Source organism: Pseudophryne corroboree, chromosome 11 (genome assembly GCF_028390025.1).
Source record: "Pseudophryne corroboree isolate aPseCor3 chromosome 11, aPseCor3.hap2, whole genome shotgun sequence".
Taxonomy (NCBI): domain Eukaryota; kingdom Metazoa; phylum Chordata; class Amphibia; order Anura; family Myobatrachidae; genus Pseudophryne; species Pseudophryne corroboree.
Window position 1 is genome coordinate 285,613,636 of NC_086454.1, and position 16,342 is coordinate 285,629,977.

Below are 16,342 nucleotides of genomic sequence, written 5' to 3' on the forward strand. Positions count from 1 at the left end.
ACCCTTCCTATCATGCAAAGAGGAATCTCTCTGTCCAGGAACCGTTTAAACTAAACATACTCGCTGACATTGTCTAGGGGAATACTAGCTATAAAACGCACTATATGGGTTAAATATGCTACGATCGAGTCGCACGATAGACGCTCACAAACTCCGCCGTAAATACACATCTCATGCGCACGAGACGCTGTAACGTCCCCTACGCAACTTGCAGGTATGTGCACGTACGGGGGAGTGGGTGCACGAGCAGCGCGCGTGTGCATGAGGGGTTAGTACAAGGCATATGCATCATGATATTTTCCTCTGTTTCCCAACTGGCTCCCAGGAAAGAGGCAGCTTTGTTTTTAATGAAAAGATGGCCGATATGAAAGTTCTCTACTTGCATGCAGCACTGTCACATCGGCCGTTCAAAAAGAGGCTGCCTCTTCCATGCAAAACAGCTGAGGTGTGGAGAGTAGATGCTGTAGGTAGAGGTTGGGGCTCCCTAAGGAGTGTGAAGGGTGTGCACACCTATGCAGTTGTAGGTGATACTGTTTTTCTTTACCATGCACATTAAACATTTATATTTTCACAGTACAACACAAAAATATAACATATTTTTAAATAGTGTATGGAGGGTGATCTAGCACTGCAATCTATTTCTTGGCCAAAAACTGCATTAGTTGGCCCAGTAAAAGGGCTGCACATTAATCTTATTCTCAATAGTAAGTTAAATTAATACATTAAGAGACACCAACAGTATCTGTAATACCATACAGTATTAGCAAGCCATTTAAACAGTGAATGGCTTCCAGCACTCTGATTGGTGGATAGCTCCAACCATCCACCAATCTGCATGCTGACAGCCATTCACTGTCTGGCTACAGGCGGGGAGGCAGGGAAAAAATGCAGCTGTCTTTCCCTGGGCTCCACTGCTTCTCCTACAGCACTGGATGAAAACCAGGCAGGGAGGAGGACAAATCACACGCCGCAATCAAAAGTTTTATCTTCACACTCACATCTCTGATCTGCCACGACTTCAGGATGATTAACACAAATAATTTGCCAGCTCTGTGTTACAGAAACATCTGCACATAGTCCCTGGAGATCCAGTTAGAGGTTAGGTGTAGTAGGTGGTAGTGCAGCTTTATGTGTTTAGCAATAATATTTTTAATCATGTCCTTGGCACACTTTTATAAAGTACAATTCTGTATTTTAATGTCATGTTCAACTTGTAATGCTTTGTCCTCATCAACAGTGTCACGGTAAAAAAATAAACCTGGTTCCTTAGCTACATTTGCCCTCTTGTTCGTCCAACCCTGCTGATCTACCCACATTCCAACTGCCAAATCCATATTGCTGTTAGTGAAAGACCATGAACCATAGTTGTATGGTTTTGGAAATAGTTCTATTTTTTGTCTACACCGCATGCAGCAGACATTGTGGTAAATTTACTAAAGTGGAGAGGTTGCCCATAGCAACCAAACAGATTCTAGCTATTATCTTCTAGAAGGTGCTACATGGATGAAAACTAGAAGATTGGTTGCTTTGGGCAACATCTCCACTGCTAAAAAAAACCTCACACTTTAGTAAATATACCCCATTGTATACTCTCAACTGAAATACATGAGAGTACTGAACTAGTTAATCATTGCTCGAAATCGAGCAAACAAAAAAGCATGGACTCTCCAATCAATGGGGCAGATGTATTAACCTGGAGAAGGCATAAAGAAGTGATAAACCAGTGATATGTGCAAGGTGATAAAGGCACCAGCCAATCAGATCCTAACTGTTAATTTACATATAGGAGCTGATTGGCTGGTGCCTTTATCACCTTGCACATACTGTATCACTGGTTTATTACTTCCTTATGCCTTCTCCAGGTTAATACATCTGCCCCAATGTTTTTTCTATGCACGACTTTGACGTGTTCTTCTTCAATAACCTGATCACTTATCAAACTCCTGTGACCTTATTGCACATCTACATCACACACCTTATTGAATGACACCTGAACCCTTAAAAATCGGTGTTTTAATTTTGGAGTAGTTGCTTTCACCCAAATAATGCTTGGCCGATCAAATATAAAGAAGATGAGAATCCACAACATCAACTGACTTACTGATAGCTGGTCTGGTCCCACTATAACAGGGAAGTCTGCAGCCAGTGGTTTATTTTATTATTTTAATTGATTGGTTATAAGGCCACATTTGATCAAAGTCAATTTAATAGAATAATAATAAAAAAAAGCCGCTATGACATTTTTTGTTTATTTTTAATTATGCATACATGTTTATGAAGTAGGACAGCTTACAGGGGCAGTATGTGCATGTCTTACCCATTTACACTCCATTTAAGATGGCATATGGTGCCGTAGGGTTGGGATTGTTTTGCCGGCGGTTGGGATCCCGGAGGTCAGCATACCAACCCCGGGATCCTGGCTCCCAGAATGCCAGCAGGGGGCCAGCGCAACAGAGGCCCTTGCGGCTTAGGGACTCACTGCGCTTGCCAGAGGTTCTATTCTCACTCTATGGGTGTCGTGGACACCGACATGTGGGATTAGTCCCTGTGTGTCAGCATGCATACCACCGCCTTTGCAGCAATAGGGATCCCGCTGTCGGCATCCTAACTGCCGGGATCCCGACCGCCGGTCATGTGACCACATCCCGTACCGTGCAGTACAGTGGAAATATTTTGCAGTTACTGGTACCTTTTGGGCTGACAGTACCAACACAAGATCCAAGTGCCGTCTCTAGGCACATAGGAATAACCTGAGTAGTTCTCTGTGCAATGCCAAGGTCTCTGTAAATGGGAAACTTTGCAAGAGTGATCTACAGTATGCAGTGCAGGATTTTGGTGCTGTTAGTATTAGAGATGTGCGGCGGGAACTTTTCATGTTTTGGTTCTGGTTCCATGCTCCTGTTTTGGATCTGGATTGGTTTTGCCAAAACCACCCTTTCGTGTTTTGGTTTTGGATCTGGATGATTTTTGAAAAAAACATAAAAACAGCTAAAATCACAGAATTTGGGGGTAATTTTGATCCTACGGTATTATTAACATCAATAACATTCATTTCGACTCATTTCCAATCTATTCTGAACACCTCACACCTCACAATATTGTTTTTAGGCCAAAAGGTTGCACTGAGGTGGCTGGATGACTAAGCTAAGCGACACAAGTGTGCGGCACAAACACCTGGCCCATCTAGGAGTCGCACTGCAGTGGCAGACAGGATGGCAGATTTAAAAAATAGGCCCCAAACAGCACATCATGCAAAGAAGAAAAAGAGGTGCAATGAGGTAGCTGTATGACCAAACTAAGCGACTCAAGTGTGTGGCACAAACACCTGGCCTATCTTGGAGTGGCACTGCAGTGGCAGACAGGATGGCACTTAAAAAAAAATAGTCCCCAAACAGCACATCATGCAAAGAAGTAAAAGAGGTGCAATGAGGTAGCTGTATGACTAAGCTAAGCGACACAAGTGTGCGGCACAAACACCTGGCCCATTTAGGAGTGGCACTGCAGTCCCACTGCACTAATGGCGGATACTGGCGGTTATGGCCTCAGTAATCCGCTTTGCAACAGGGTATGTATATATATATATATATACGGCAGTATCACTGGAATTATATGGCAGTACCAGTGGTCATATACACGGCAGTATCACTGGATTTATACGGCAGTACCACTGGAATATACGGCAGTAACACTGGACTGGATTTATATGCCAGTACCACTGGATTTATGCAGCAGTACCACTGGACATACACGGCAGTATCACTGGACTGGATTTATATGCCAGTACCACTGCATTTATATGGCAGTACCACTGGACACATATGGCAGTATCCCTGGACTGGATTTATACGCCAGTACCACTGCATTTATGCTGCAGTACCACTGGACATACACGACAGTATCGCTGGACATATACGGCAGTATCCCTGGACATATACAGCAGTATCGCTGGACATATACGGCAGTATCACTGGACATATACAGCAGCACAGGGACACCACCACTGGACTGATGCAGGACAACACAGCACCACTGCAATGGACTGGACTTATACAGCAGCACTGGACATATGGTAGCAGAGGACACCACCACTGTGACTAGACTGATGCAGCACAAGACACTACCACTGTACTGATGCAAGACACTGAGGTCGGAGATACGTCCTCTCGCTACACTCTCCAATGCCGGAGTAAAAATGGCGGCGATGCGTGGCTCCTTATATGGAATTCAAACCCCGCGAGAATCCGACAGCGGAATGACGATGTTTTGCCTCATACTGGTTTCCGAGTCAGGCTGGAAAACCCGAGCTTGACTCGGATCCGGGCTCGGGTAGTGAAGTCCGGTAGGGTTCAGTTATCAGGGAACCGAACCCGCTCATCTCTAGTTAGTATGAGAGTACCCATTTTGTGGTTTAGATCTATTTAGTGATGTATCTTTAATTACAAGATTGTATGAAAATGGGTTACACTCCGTGTCGGACTGGGGCATGGAGGGCCCACTGGGGGGACAAAGTGGTAGGGGCCCTAATTTATGGGTGTGGCCAGTCTCCAGAGGGGTGTGGCCAGCCGCCACATTGGGTTTCCTAACCATTAGAGAATGTATGGGCTAGTGCATACGTAATAATGTAGCAGATTAATAACAGTAATGCACTGTAGACAATAACCCATATTCCTGTGTAGTATTAGATAACATATGTATAATCTATAATTCAAAAACCTAGTCTGGAACTTGATCCCTAGTGGGGCCCACAGGAGGGGTTCCCGTTTACCCCAGTGGGCCAGTCCAACCCTGGTTACACTCTTCTATTTTAGAAGTAAAGTCAACTATGAACCTTGCTAGTAAGACACTGTAAGAACTTATATTTGTAACTAATAGATTAGTTGATACAGATTGTATAGAAATCAGAGATTTTGGGACAAGGTTCAAGGTCTCTAGTTAAACATCTGTACAGAAATGGTCAAATGAATTAGTAACTAGTGAGAATACTTTGATTAGCTATGTTATTTTAAAGATATGTGCATCAGAGGATAGGAGGAAGCATGGCTGAGTAGTGACTTGTGACTTGTTTGTATTGCTGAATTGTATCTTCCCCGCCTACTTGCAAGAAAATTGAAACAGTAATAAACCTATAAGTTCAACGGAGGAACTTGGTGTAATTATTGGGTAAGACACCTTGAAATATTACAGGTGCAGAATGCAATATCTAAACGGGTGCGTGCTTGGTGTGTGGGGTCTTCTTGACAAGTTGGCAAAAGGATGTTGTGTAATTCTAGTGTAACACCAGTTAAGATTTGACACTAGTGGTCAGGAACCTCCAGATACAAAGTTTCTCTAATCTTTCCTCTATGTGGTCTCTCCACAGATGGAATCTCCTATGCAGCTTCCTTTGGAGACCTGAGATCTGTCTGCACTGGGGACATTTCTCCCGCCTTAGAGTTTGGCTCCTATCTAGAGCTTAGTGCTTCCTATATGGATTTCCCCCCATGGTAAGAACACATAATGGTATAGCCCAATCTATAAAGCACAATATACTTGCACAATAATGTGGAAACAATTGCAGATATGTTGTGGTGCTACCATGTAATCCCAGGCCAAAAAACATTTGACTGTCATTGGTCAATGGGGCCACTATTTTAAAAATGATTTTGCTCTCTTCAACCTTGTTAAACTATGTGCTGGTCTATCTGTCTATGGGAATGTCTTGCGTCTGTGATCTAACAGTCACTGACAGTCTGCTGCCATCCTGCTTTATACATTTCAGGACCCGTTCACTTCACACGCGATAATTGGTACTTTGGGTCTATTTCAGATCTGATCGCAGCAGCAAATTTGTTAGCTAATGGGCAAAACCATGGGGGGTCATTCCGAGTTGTTCGTTCGGTAAATTTCTTCGCATCGCAGCGATTTTCCGCTTAGTGCGCATGCGCAATGTTCGCACTGCGACTGCGCCAAGTAAATTTGCTATGCAGTTAGGAATTTTACTCACGGCTTTTTCTTCGTTCTGGTGATCGTAATGTGATTGACATGAAGTGGGTGTTTCTGGGCGGAAACAGGCCGTTTTATGGGCGTGTGGGAAAAACGCTACAGTTTCTGGGAAAAACGCGGGAGTGGCTGGAGAAACGGAGGAGTGTCTGGACAAACGCTGGGTGTGTTTGTGACGTCAAACCAGGAACGACAAGCACTGAACTGATCGCACTGGCAGAGTAAGTCTCGAGCTACTCAGAAACTGCACAGAGATGTCTTTTCGCAATATTGCGAATCTTTCGTTCGCAATTTTAAGAAGCTAAGATTCACTCCCAGAAGGCGGCGGCTTAGCGTGTGTAAAGCTGCTAAAAGCAGCTTGCGAGCGAACAACTCGGAATGAGGGCCCATGTGCACTGCAGGGGGGGCAGATATAACATGTGCAGAGAGAGTTAGATTTGGGTGGGTTATTTTGTTTCTGTGCAGGGTAAATACTGCCTGCTTTATTTTTACACTGCAATTTAGATTTCAGTTTGAACACACCCACCCAAATCTACTGTCTCTGCACATGTTATATCTGTCCCCCTGCAGTGAACATGGGGCTTAATTCAGACCTGATCGCTAGGCTGCGTTTTCTCACAGCCTGCGATCAGATTTGAACTGCGCATGCGTATGCACCGCAATGCGCAGGCGTGATGGACTGCAGCAATGGGGATCGCCGGGCAGCGATGGGATAGTGCAAAATTTCCAAATGCACGGGAGATCGCAAGGAGATTCACATGAAGAGGGCGTTTGTGGGTGGCAGCTGACCATTTTCAAGGAGTGTCCGGAAAAACGCAGCAGGGACCAGGCATTTGAAGGGAGGTATTCTGACGTATCGCAGCGTGTAAGTCCTGCGATCGCACACCTGCACACACTCCATACCCTCCCCCTGTAGGCGGCGACTACCTGATCTCAGGGATGAAAAACATGCACCCTAGCGATCAGGTCTGAATTATCCTCATGGTTTTGCCCATTAGCTAACCAGTTTGCTGCTGCGATCAGATCTGAATTAGGCCCTTTGTGACATACAGTACAAAGCAACTCCAACCACATCTGAATAATCCTCAATGTGCAGAATACTAGTTGATGTTGCACTGTGACCTTGAGGCTTTCTTCTGGCATAAGAGGCAGACAAAGTTGTAAGGGGAGATGTATCAAAGCTAGGAGAGAAATAAAGTGGAGAGACAGATAAAGTACCAACCATCAGCTCCTTTCATTTATTCAAACACAGCCTGTAAAATGACTCTCTCCACTTTATCTTTATAAGCTTTGATAAATCTACCCCATAGAGAGGGAGAAATTATTATTATTTTTTTCCTACAAATATCTGATATTCTGCCTGGAAGTGGTTCTAAAAATGTAAAAGTTTTAAGATAGAGATGAGCGGGTTCGGTTCCCTGAGAACCGAATATCACGTCCCGAGCCCGGATCCGAGTCTGGCTCGGGACTTCCCGCCAGACTCGGAAACCAGAACGAGGCAAAAATGTCATCATCCCGCAGTCGGATTCCTGCGGATTTTGGATTCCATATAAGGAGCCGTGCGTCGCTGCCATTTTCACTCCGGTATTGGAGAGTGTAGCGAGAGGACGTGTCTCCTCAGTGTCTGTGCGGGAAAGTGGTGGGGCGTGTGGGGTGGCGACCTGCTCTTATGTGTCATTCCAGTGCTGTCTTGTACTGCATCAGTCCAGTCACAGTGGTGGTGTCCTGTGCTGCCGTAAGTCCAGTGCTGCTGTAAAAGGCCAGTCCAGTGCAGTGGTGCTGTGTTGTGCTGCATCAGTCCAGTGGTGGTGTCCTGTGCTGCCATAAGTCGAGTGCTGCTGCTGTATAAGTCCAATGCAGTGGTGCTGTGTTGTGCTGCATCAGTCCAGTGGTGGTGTCCTGTGCTGCCATAAGTCCAGTGGTGGTGTCCTGTGCTGCCATAAGTCGAGTGCTGCTGCTGTATAAGTTCAGTGCAGTGGTGCTGTGCTGCATGAGTCCAGTGGTGGTGTCCTGTGCTGCCATATGTCCAGTGCTGCTGCTGTATAAGTCCAGTCCAGGAGTGCTGCCATATAAGTCTAGGGGTACTGCTGTATAAGTCCAGTCCAGTGCTGCAACCGTATAAGTCCTGGGGTACTGCTGTATAAGTCCAGTCCAGGGGTACTGCCGTATAAGTCCAGGGGTACTGACATATAAGTCCAGGGGTACTGCTGTCCACCAATATTGTGCGTGCATTACATCTGGGCAAATTCCAGCACGTCCCATGTTTTGCACATACAATTAATATTGGTGCAGAATTTTTTTTTAAATGACAGCGGCATGCACGAAAAATTGCGGCCCACTTTCGACATTCAGCCACTGCGTTCCACTCCTAGATGGGCCAGGTGTTTGTGCCGCACACTTGTGCCGCTTAGCAAAGTCATCCAGCTACCTTGGTGCAACCTTTTGGCCTAAAAACAATATTGTGAGGTGTGAGGTGTTCAGAATAGACTGGAAATGAGTGGAAATGAATGTTATTGAGGTTAATAATAACGTAGGATCAAAATTATCCCCAAATTCTGTGATTTTAGTTGTTTTTATGTTTTTTTCAAAAATCATCCAGATCTAAAACCAAAACCCGAAAAGGGTGGTTTTGGCAAAACCAATCCACATCCAAAACACGAGCGAGGATCCAGATCCAAACACAAAACACGAAAAGTGCCCGCCGCACATCTCTAGTTGAAGATGTTGCTAAGTGAAAAATAGGCATGAACTGAAAAAGACAATAAAATCAGCAGAGCCCAGAAGCGTATTAAGAGAGGAAGGGGCCCGTGTTCAATCTTCGTCCAGGCCCCTTCCTCTCTACCCGGCAGAGCAAGTAAGTAGACTCTGGAACTGTGCCAAAGTCTACTGCGCATTCGCAGGTCTGTAGGAGAACGGCGCAGCAGACATTTTCACTGCAATTTTTTTACTGTGCATGCTCAAATCGCCGGGAAAATAGCCACAGCATCATTTTCCCAGTGTTTTATGCAGAGATGCCACTGCTGAAGTGGGACTCCAAAGTGATAAGTATTGTAGAACATTGGTGCAGGGAGTGAGTTGTTGCCCTCCTGTACCCATGCACCCATTATAAATATGCCACAGGCAAGTTTGAAAAAGAAGATAAGTTTTACAAACCAGCTATAAAAGTTAATAGGAACATATGTGGAAAGAAAACAGAGAAAGCACAGCAGCTAGATACTTGATCATACCTACTGGGGATCATACAAATAGGGTACATTAACTGAATCAGAAGTCCTTGGAAAACTGCTTTCATAGGAGTATTTACTTAAAATACACAATAATGGCCCTAATTCAGACCTGATCGCTAGGCTGCGTTTTCTCACAGCCTGCGATCAGATCTGAACTGCGCATACGTATGCACTGCAATGCACAGGCACAACGGAACGCAGCAACAGGGATCACCGGGCAGCGATGGGATGGTGCGAAAAAAGCGATCGCACGGGCGATCGCAAGGAGATTGACAGGAAGAGGGCGTTTATGGGTGGCAACTGACCGTTTTCAGAGAGTGTCAGGAAAAACGCAGGAGGGACCAGGCGTTTGGAGGGTTTCTGACGTCAGCTCCAGCCCAGATCATCGCATGGGCTGAGCAGAAACTGCACAAGATCAGGTTGTGCAGCTCAGCTACACATGCAATCGCACACTTGCACAGCGAAAATACACTCCCCCCGTAGGCGACGACTATCTGATCGCAGGGCTGCAAAAATGGCTGCCCAGTGATCAGGTCTGAATTAGGCCCTATGTCTTTAAATTGCAATTGAACCATACTTGCCTACTCTCCCGGAATGGCCGGGAGGCTCACGAAAACCGTGTGTCCCTCCCGGACCCCCAGAAGAGCAGGCAAGTCTCCCGATTTCTGTGGTCCCCCCTGCCCGGCCACCCACTTAGTCGATAACAAGATTCTTGTTGAATCGCGTCATCATAGCCACATCCCCTGCAATATAATGCCGGTAATATCGGCATTACAGAGCTGGGGCGTGGCTTAAATGATGCGACATGGCAACCAGGCCCCTCCCTTCCTCCACCCCCATTCCACCTCCTTCCCCTCTGCCGAGCTGACCTGGCTGCTCTCTCCCAGAGAGAGCGGCCAGAAAGTCGGTAAGTATGAATTGAACTGTAATCTAGTTATTAAATAATTGTTCCTCAAATTAATTTAATACCATCATCAGTCAAATTCTTCACACCTGCCACGTGATTAATGATCTGCTATTAATAATCCTCTATGTATCATCTGCCTTAGTTCTTCAGCTTGTTCTGCTTTGGAGTGTGTACTGTAGAATATCATGACAGCATTGCTTGCATCAATCTAGTGAACACTCAGGCGTTCTCCAACCAAGGCAGTCCTGGTTTCCTGCATAACATAAACTCTCAAAATAAGACATGATTGGTGGTAATTAGTAGGACTTTAATCATAATGTACTTATACTTTACCAATCCTCAATTTGTTGGTCAGTCACTGTTTCTTTTCTTTTTTTATTCTTAAATATGTGTTTTTAAAAAATAGATTTAGAGTAAATAGCACATTAGTTGGTGAGTCAGGGTAGCGAGCAGTAAATTAAATCATAGTTGGCAGGCAGGATAGATGGACAGCACTGTAATATCCCTTATTAGGAGGATGAATTAAATCTTAGTGTGGACTACATTACATCACTCATCTACTTTATTTCATGTAAAACAGTCTGGGAATGGCTTTTGCTTGCTGCCCTTCACTGTGAATTTAGTTTAAATTAAGGGGCCATGCCATGTAGTATATGGGTGAGATTCAAATGATATATCACGCCCAATTTCCTTTCTAAAATGATCTACGTTATCGCGCATATTGCGCCCATAGTAATCAGGTTTAGCTGTGTAAAGGGTTGGGTGCCTCGCTACTCCGGGGGTAGCAATCTGAAATAATGATACAACGTCCCTGAGGGCAGAAACAGAATGGGTGTGGAAAGGGGTGAACAGAATTGAATCCCGCCCTATGAGTTGTTTTAGCTGGGTACTATGCCCACATCAGCCTAATGACTGAGTGAATGTATGCCCTCAAAGGTATTGGCAGACAGTGCGACCTCCTAGTCTTTTTAAGGTCGTCTCTTGTAGCATACTGTAGTTGTAGTTGAAATAATGACAAAACCACAAGGACCGTTATCATACCTCCCAACTGTCCCGATTTTCGTGGGACAGTCCCGTTTTCTGTCCCGCGGTCGGGGGGGGGGGCATTGAGAGTATCTGTGTCTCGCTGCCCTGCTTAGCAGAGCAGCGGTGAATAGACGCTGTGCGCATGCGCACAGCGTCTATTCACTGGAGTCAGAGGGAGAGGGGGCATGCCAGCGGCTCACAGAGCGCTGGGCATGCCCCCTCAGTGACGAAAACGGGTGCGTGGCTCGTGATCGCGGTCCTCCCGTGAAGCCACGCCCCCTTTCTTAGGTCACACCCCTTTTTAGGGAGAGCGCGCGCCACGCATGTGTCCCTCCTGCGAGCCGCTCATCAGAGGCCATGAAATCTCCCAACAACAGAGATCCCTCGCCTCTTCCTTCCTCCTAAACAGCGGCGACATGACTCTGTTTGGAGAAACGGAGGCCGTTGCTGTCCCCTCCCTGTCCCCAAATGGCATCAGACCATCAATCACTGACAGTCTGATGCTGGACTACGTGCTATGTCGCAGGACCCATTTGCACACCCACAGAACGGATAATACGCATGCCCAGTGTACCAATAGAACATGATCTATACCTGGCTGATATTGATCCAATAGCCTAAAAGTGCTAGGTAACTACATTACCATGCAATAATGAATTCATTTAGACCAGGTTTGTTTTAGGGAATTTGCCAACTGCAGTTCAATAGAGGGGGTGCATTTAATTTGCCGATGGTCGGCATCCCGGCAGGGCTGTCTTAACAGCAGAGTAGGCCCCTGGGCAAAGCAAAGCACTGGGGCCCCCTACCTATTCTCCAGCGGTAGGAGCGGCGGGTGCTATCTTCCGCACAGCATGTAGGACCTGGAGCAGTGATTTCTGCTAATTACTCCTTTACTGCACAGATGGGGCAGGAGGGAGAACACTAAACTGTAGAAGGGGGCATTGGGCTGAATGTAGGGGCCATGGTACATGACTTCCAGGGTGGTAGGGGGGTGTTTAATATGTAGGGGAGGGGTGGATAGTGGAGTGGGCTGAATATTATCATTTTCTGGTGGGAGGGCAGCTTGCTTGACTGCAGATATCTCCAGTTACAGGAAATAGGTTTCTTAGCTTTTAATGGGGTAAAATACTAGAGAGTCCCACCTTTCAGGAGGTGCTGGGGACTTGGGGATCAGAGATCAGGAACCAGAGCAATCCTCAGATGAAGAAAATATAAAACTGCATACCAGGCGTGTAGAGCGGGAGCAAAGACCAGCTGCTGGAAGGCTGATATCTCTGGTTCTGGGCATAGTAGAGACAAGCTGCCAGTGTCGATATAAAGGGGAGAGTCCCAGGTTTTGGATTATACCCTCAGAAAAACTCTACTTCAGACAGAACCCAAGATATCTGGCTGGGAAGATAAATTAACAGGCTCGGATTGGGACCACTGCTTTGAAGTCAGATATCTCCAATTCCCCAGAGCCGATTTTCAAAAACCTGGTACCCCTGGAAAGAGGAGACCCTCAGCTATCAGCTTATGGCCCTTATACTCCTGGGGCCCTTGGGCAAGAGCCCATTGAGCCCATACGAAAAGACGGCCTTGCATCCCGGCGGTCAGGATACCGACGCCGGAATCCCAACCGTTGACAATGGCGACAGCTGGAATCCCAGCTAGCAGGGGCTATTCCCACTCGTGGGTGTCCATGACACTCATAGAGTGAGAACAGATCCTGTGGCGAGTGCAGCGAGCCACCAAGTCCGCAAGGGGACTCTTTGCGCTTGCCCCACTGCCAGCATACTGACGGCCGGGATGCCATTCTTGGTATAATGACGGGTGTTTACCATTGGTGATGGGGGATGTGGTAAATGCCACTTACGGGGCAATGTTATTATGAGAGCATACAGACTGTGAGAGGGCACTAGACAACCCCTACGCATTATTTTTAACTATATAATATTTACACATTGTTTTAAATGTATGTTTTTAGGTTAATTACATTTGAGGGGAAAAAATAAGATTTTACTTACCGATAAATCTATTTCTCGTAGTCCGTAGTGGATGCTGGGGACTCCGTCAGGACCATGGGGATTAGCGGCTCCGCAGGAGACAGGGCACAAAAATAAAGCTTTAGGATCAGGTGGTGTGCACTGGCTCCTCCCCCTATGACCCTCCTCCAAGCCTCAGTTAGGATACTGTGCCCGGACGAGCGTACACAATAAGGAAGGATTTTGAATCCCGGGTAAGACTCATACCAGCCACACCAATCACACCGTACAACTTGTGATCTGAACCCAGTTAACAGTATGACAAACGTAGGAGCCTCTGAACAGACGGCTCACAACAATAACAACCCGATTTTTTTTGTAACAATAACTATGTACAAGTATTGCAGACAATCCGCACTTGGGATGGGCGCCCAGCATCCACTACGGACTACGAGAAATAGATTTATCGGTAAGTAAAATCTTATTTTCTCTGACGTCCTAGTGGATGCTGGGGACTCCGTCAGGACCATGGGGATTATACCAAAGCTCCCAAACGGGCGGGAGAGTGCGGATGACTCTGCAGCACCGAATGAGAGAACTCCAGGTCCTCTTTAGCCAGGGTATCAAATTTGTAGAATTTTACAAACGTGTTCTCCCCCGACCACGTAGCTGCTCGGCAGAGTTGTAATGCCGAGACCCCTCGGGCAGCCGCCCAGGATGAGCCCACCTTCCTTGTGGAATGGGCCTTGACAGATTTAGGCTGTGGCAGGCCTGCCACAGAATGTGCAAGTTGAATTGTGCTACAAATCCAACGAGCAATCGTCTGCTTAGAAGCAGGAGCACCCAGCTTGTTGGGTGCATACAGGATAAACAGCGAGTCAGTTTTCCTGACTCCAGCCGTCCTGGAAATATATATTTTCAGGGCCCTGACAACGTCTAGTAACTTGGAGTCCTCCAAGTCCCTAGTAGCCGCAGGCACCACAATAGGTTGGTTCAGGTGAAACGCTGACACCACCTTAGGGAGAAACTGGGGACGAGTCCGCAGTTCTGCCCTGTCCGAATGGAAAATCAGATATGGGCTTTTATACGATAAAGCCGCCAATTCTGACACTCTCCTGGCTGAAGCCAGGGCCAGTAGCATGGTTACTTTCTATGTAAGATATTTAAAATCCACCGATTTGAGTGGCTCAAACCAATGGGATTTGAGAAAATCCAAAACTACATTAAGGTCCCACGGAGCCACTGGGGGCACAACCGGGGGCTGTATATGTAGTACTCCTTTTACAAAAGTCTGGACTTCAGGAACTGAAGCCAATTCTTTCTGGAAGAAAATCGACAGGGCCGAAATTTGAACCTTAATGGACCCCAATTTGAGGCCCATAGACAATCCTGTTTGCAGGAAATGTAGGAATCGACCCAATTGAAATTCCTCCGTGGGGGCCTTCCTGGCCTCACACCACGCAACATATTTTCTCCAAATGCGGTGATAATGTTGTGCAGTCACCTCCTTCCTGGCTTTTACCAGTGTAGGAATGACCTCTTCCGGAATGCCTTTTTCCCTTAGAATTCGGCGTTCAACCGCCATGCCGTCAAACGCAGCCGCGGTAAGTCTTGGAATAGACACGGTCCCTGCTGAAGCAGGTCCCGTCTTAGAGGTAGAGGCCACGGATCTTCCGTGAGCATCTCCTGAAGTTCCGGGTACCAAGTTCTTCTTGGCCAATCCGGAGCCACGAGTATCGTTCTTACTCCCCTTTGCCGTATAATTCTCAGTACTTTTGGTATGAGAGGCAGAGGAGGAAACAAATACACTGACTGGAACACCCACAGTGTTACCAGAGCGTCCACAGCTATTGCCTGAGGGTCTCTTGACCTGGCGCAATACCTGTCCAGTTTTTTGTTGAGGCGAGACGCCATCATATCCACCTTTTGGTTTTTCCCAACGGTTCACAATCATGTGGAAGACTTCTGGATGAAGTCCCCACTCTCCCGGGTGTAGATCGTGTCTGCTGAGGAAGTCTGCTTCCCAGTTGTCCACTCCCGGAATGAACACTGCTGACAGTGCTATCACATGATCTTCCGCCCAGCGAAGAATCCTTGCAGCTTCTGCCATTGCTCTCCTGCTTCTTGTGCCGCCCTGTCTGTTTACGTGGGCGACTGCCGTGATGTTGTCCGACTGGATCAACACCGGCTGACCCTGAAGCAGGGGTTTTGCCAGGCTTAGAGCATTGTAAATCGCTCTTAGCTCCAGTATATTTATGTGAAGAGACATCTCCAGGCTTGACCATACTCCCTGGAAGTTTCTTCCCTGTGTGACCGCTCCCCAGCCTCTCAGACTGGCATCCGTGGTCACCAGGACCCAGTCCTGTATGCCGAATCTGCGGCCCTCTAACAGATGAGCACTCTGCAACCACCACAGAAGAGACACCCTTGTCCGTGGCGATAAGGTTATCCGCTGATGCATCTGCAGATGCGATCCGGACCATTTGTCCAGCAGATCCCACTGAAAAGTTCGTGCGTGGAATCTGCCGAATGGAATCGCTTCGTAAGAAGCCACCATCTTTCCCAGGACTCTTGTGCATTGATGCACAGACACTTTCCCTGTTTTTAGGAGGTTCCTGACAAGTTCGGATAACTCCCTGGCTTTCTCCTCCGGAAGAAACACCTTTTTCTGAACCGTGTCCAGAATCATTCCCAGGAACAGCAGACGTGTCGTCGGGGTCAATTGAGATTTTGGAAAATTCAGAATCCACCCGTGCTGTTGCAGCACTACTTGGGTTAGTGCTACTACGTCCCCCAGCTGTTCCCTGGACCTTGCCCTTATCAGGAGATCGTCCAAGTAAGGGATAATTAATACGCCTTTTCTTCGCAGAAGAAACATAATTTCGGCCATTACCTTGGTAAAGACCCGAGGTGCCGTGGACAATCCAAACGGCAGCGTCTGAAACTGATAATGACAGTTTTGCACCACGAACCTAAGGTACCCTTGATGTGAAGGGCAAATTGGGACATGCAGGTAAGCATCCTTGATGTCCAGGGACACCATAAAGTCCCCTTCTTCCAGATTCGCTATCACTGCTCTGAGTGACTCCATCTTGAACTTGAATTTTTGTATGTACAGGTTCAAAGATTTCAGATTTAGAATAGGTCTTACCGAGCCGTCCGGCTTCGGTACCACAAATAGTGTGGAATAATACCCCTTTCCCTGTTGTAGGAGGGGTACCTTGACTATCACCTGCTGA

General features: G+C 46.8%; 1 protein-coding gene across 3 annotated transcripts in view; it reads left to right on the forward strand.

The window, feature by feature from the left end:
* Nucleotides 1-16,342, forward strand: part of BEAN1 (brain expressed associated with NEDD4 1) — a 61,343-nt gene that overhangs the window by 32,959 nt on the left and 12,042 nt on the right. For all 3 annotated transcript variants that reach the window (XM_063945403.1, XM_063945402.1, XM_063945404.1), the window contains exon 4: nt 5,360-5,483. In XM_063945403.1, the coding sequence (XP_063801473.1) occupies nt 5,360-5,483 (124 nt within the window). The remainder of the gene's footprint in view (nt 1-5,359; nt 5,484-16,342) is intronic.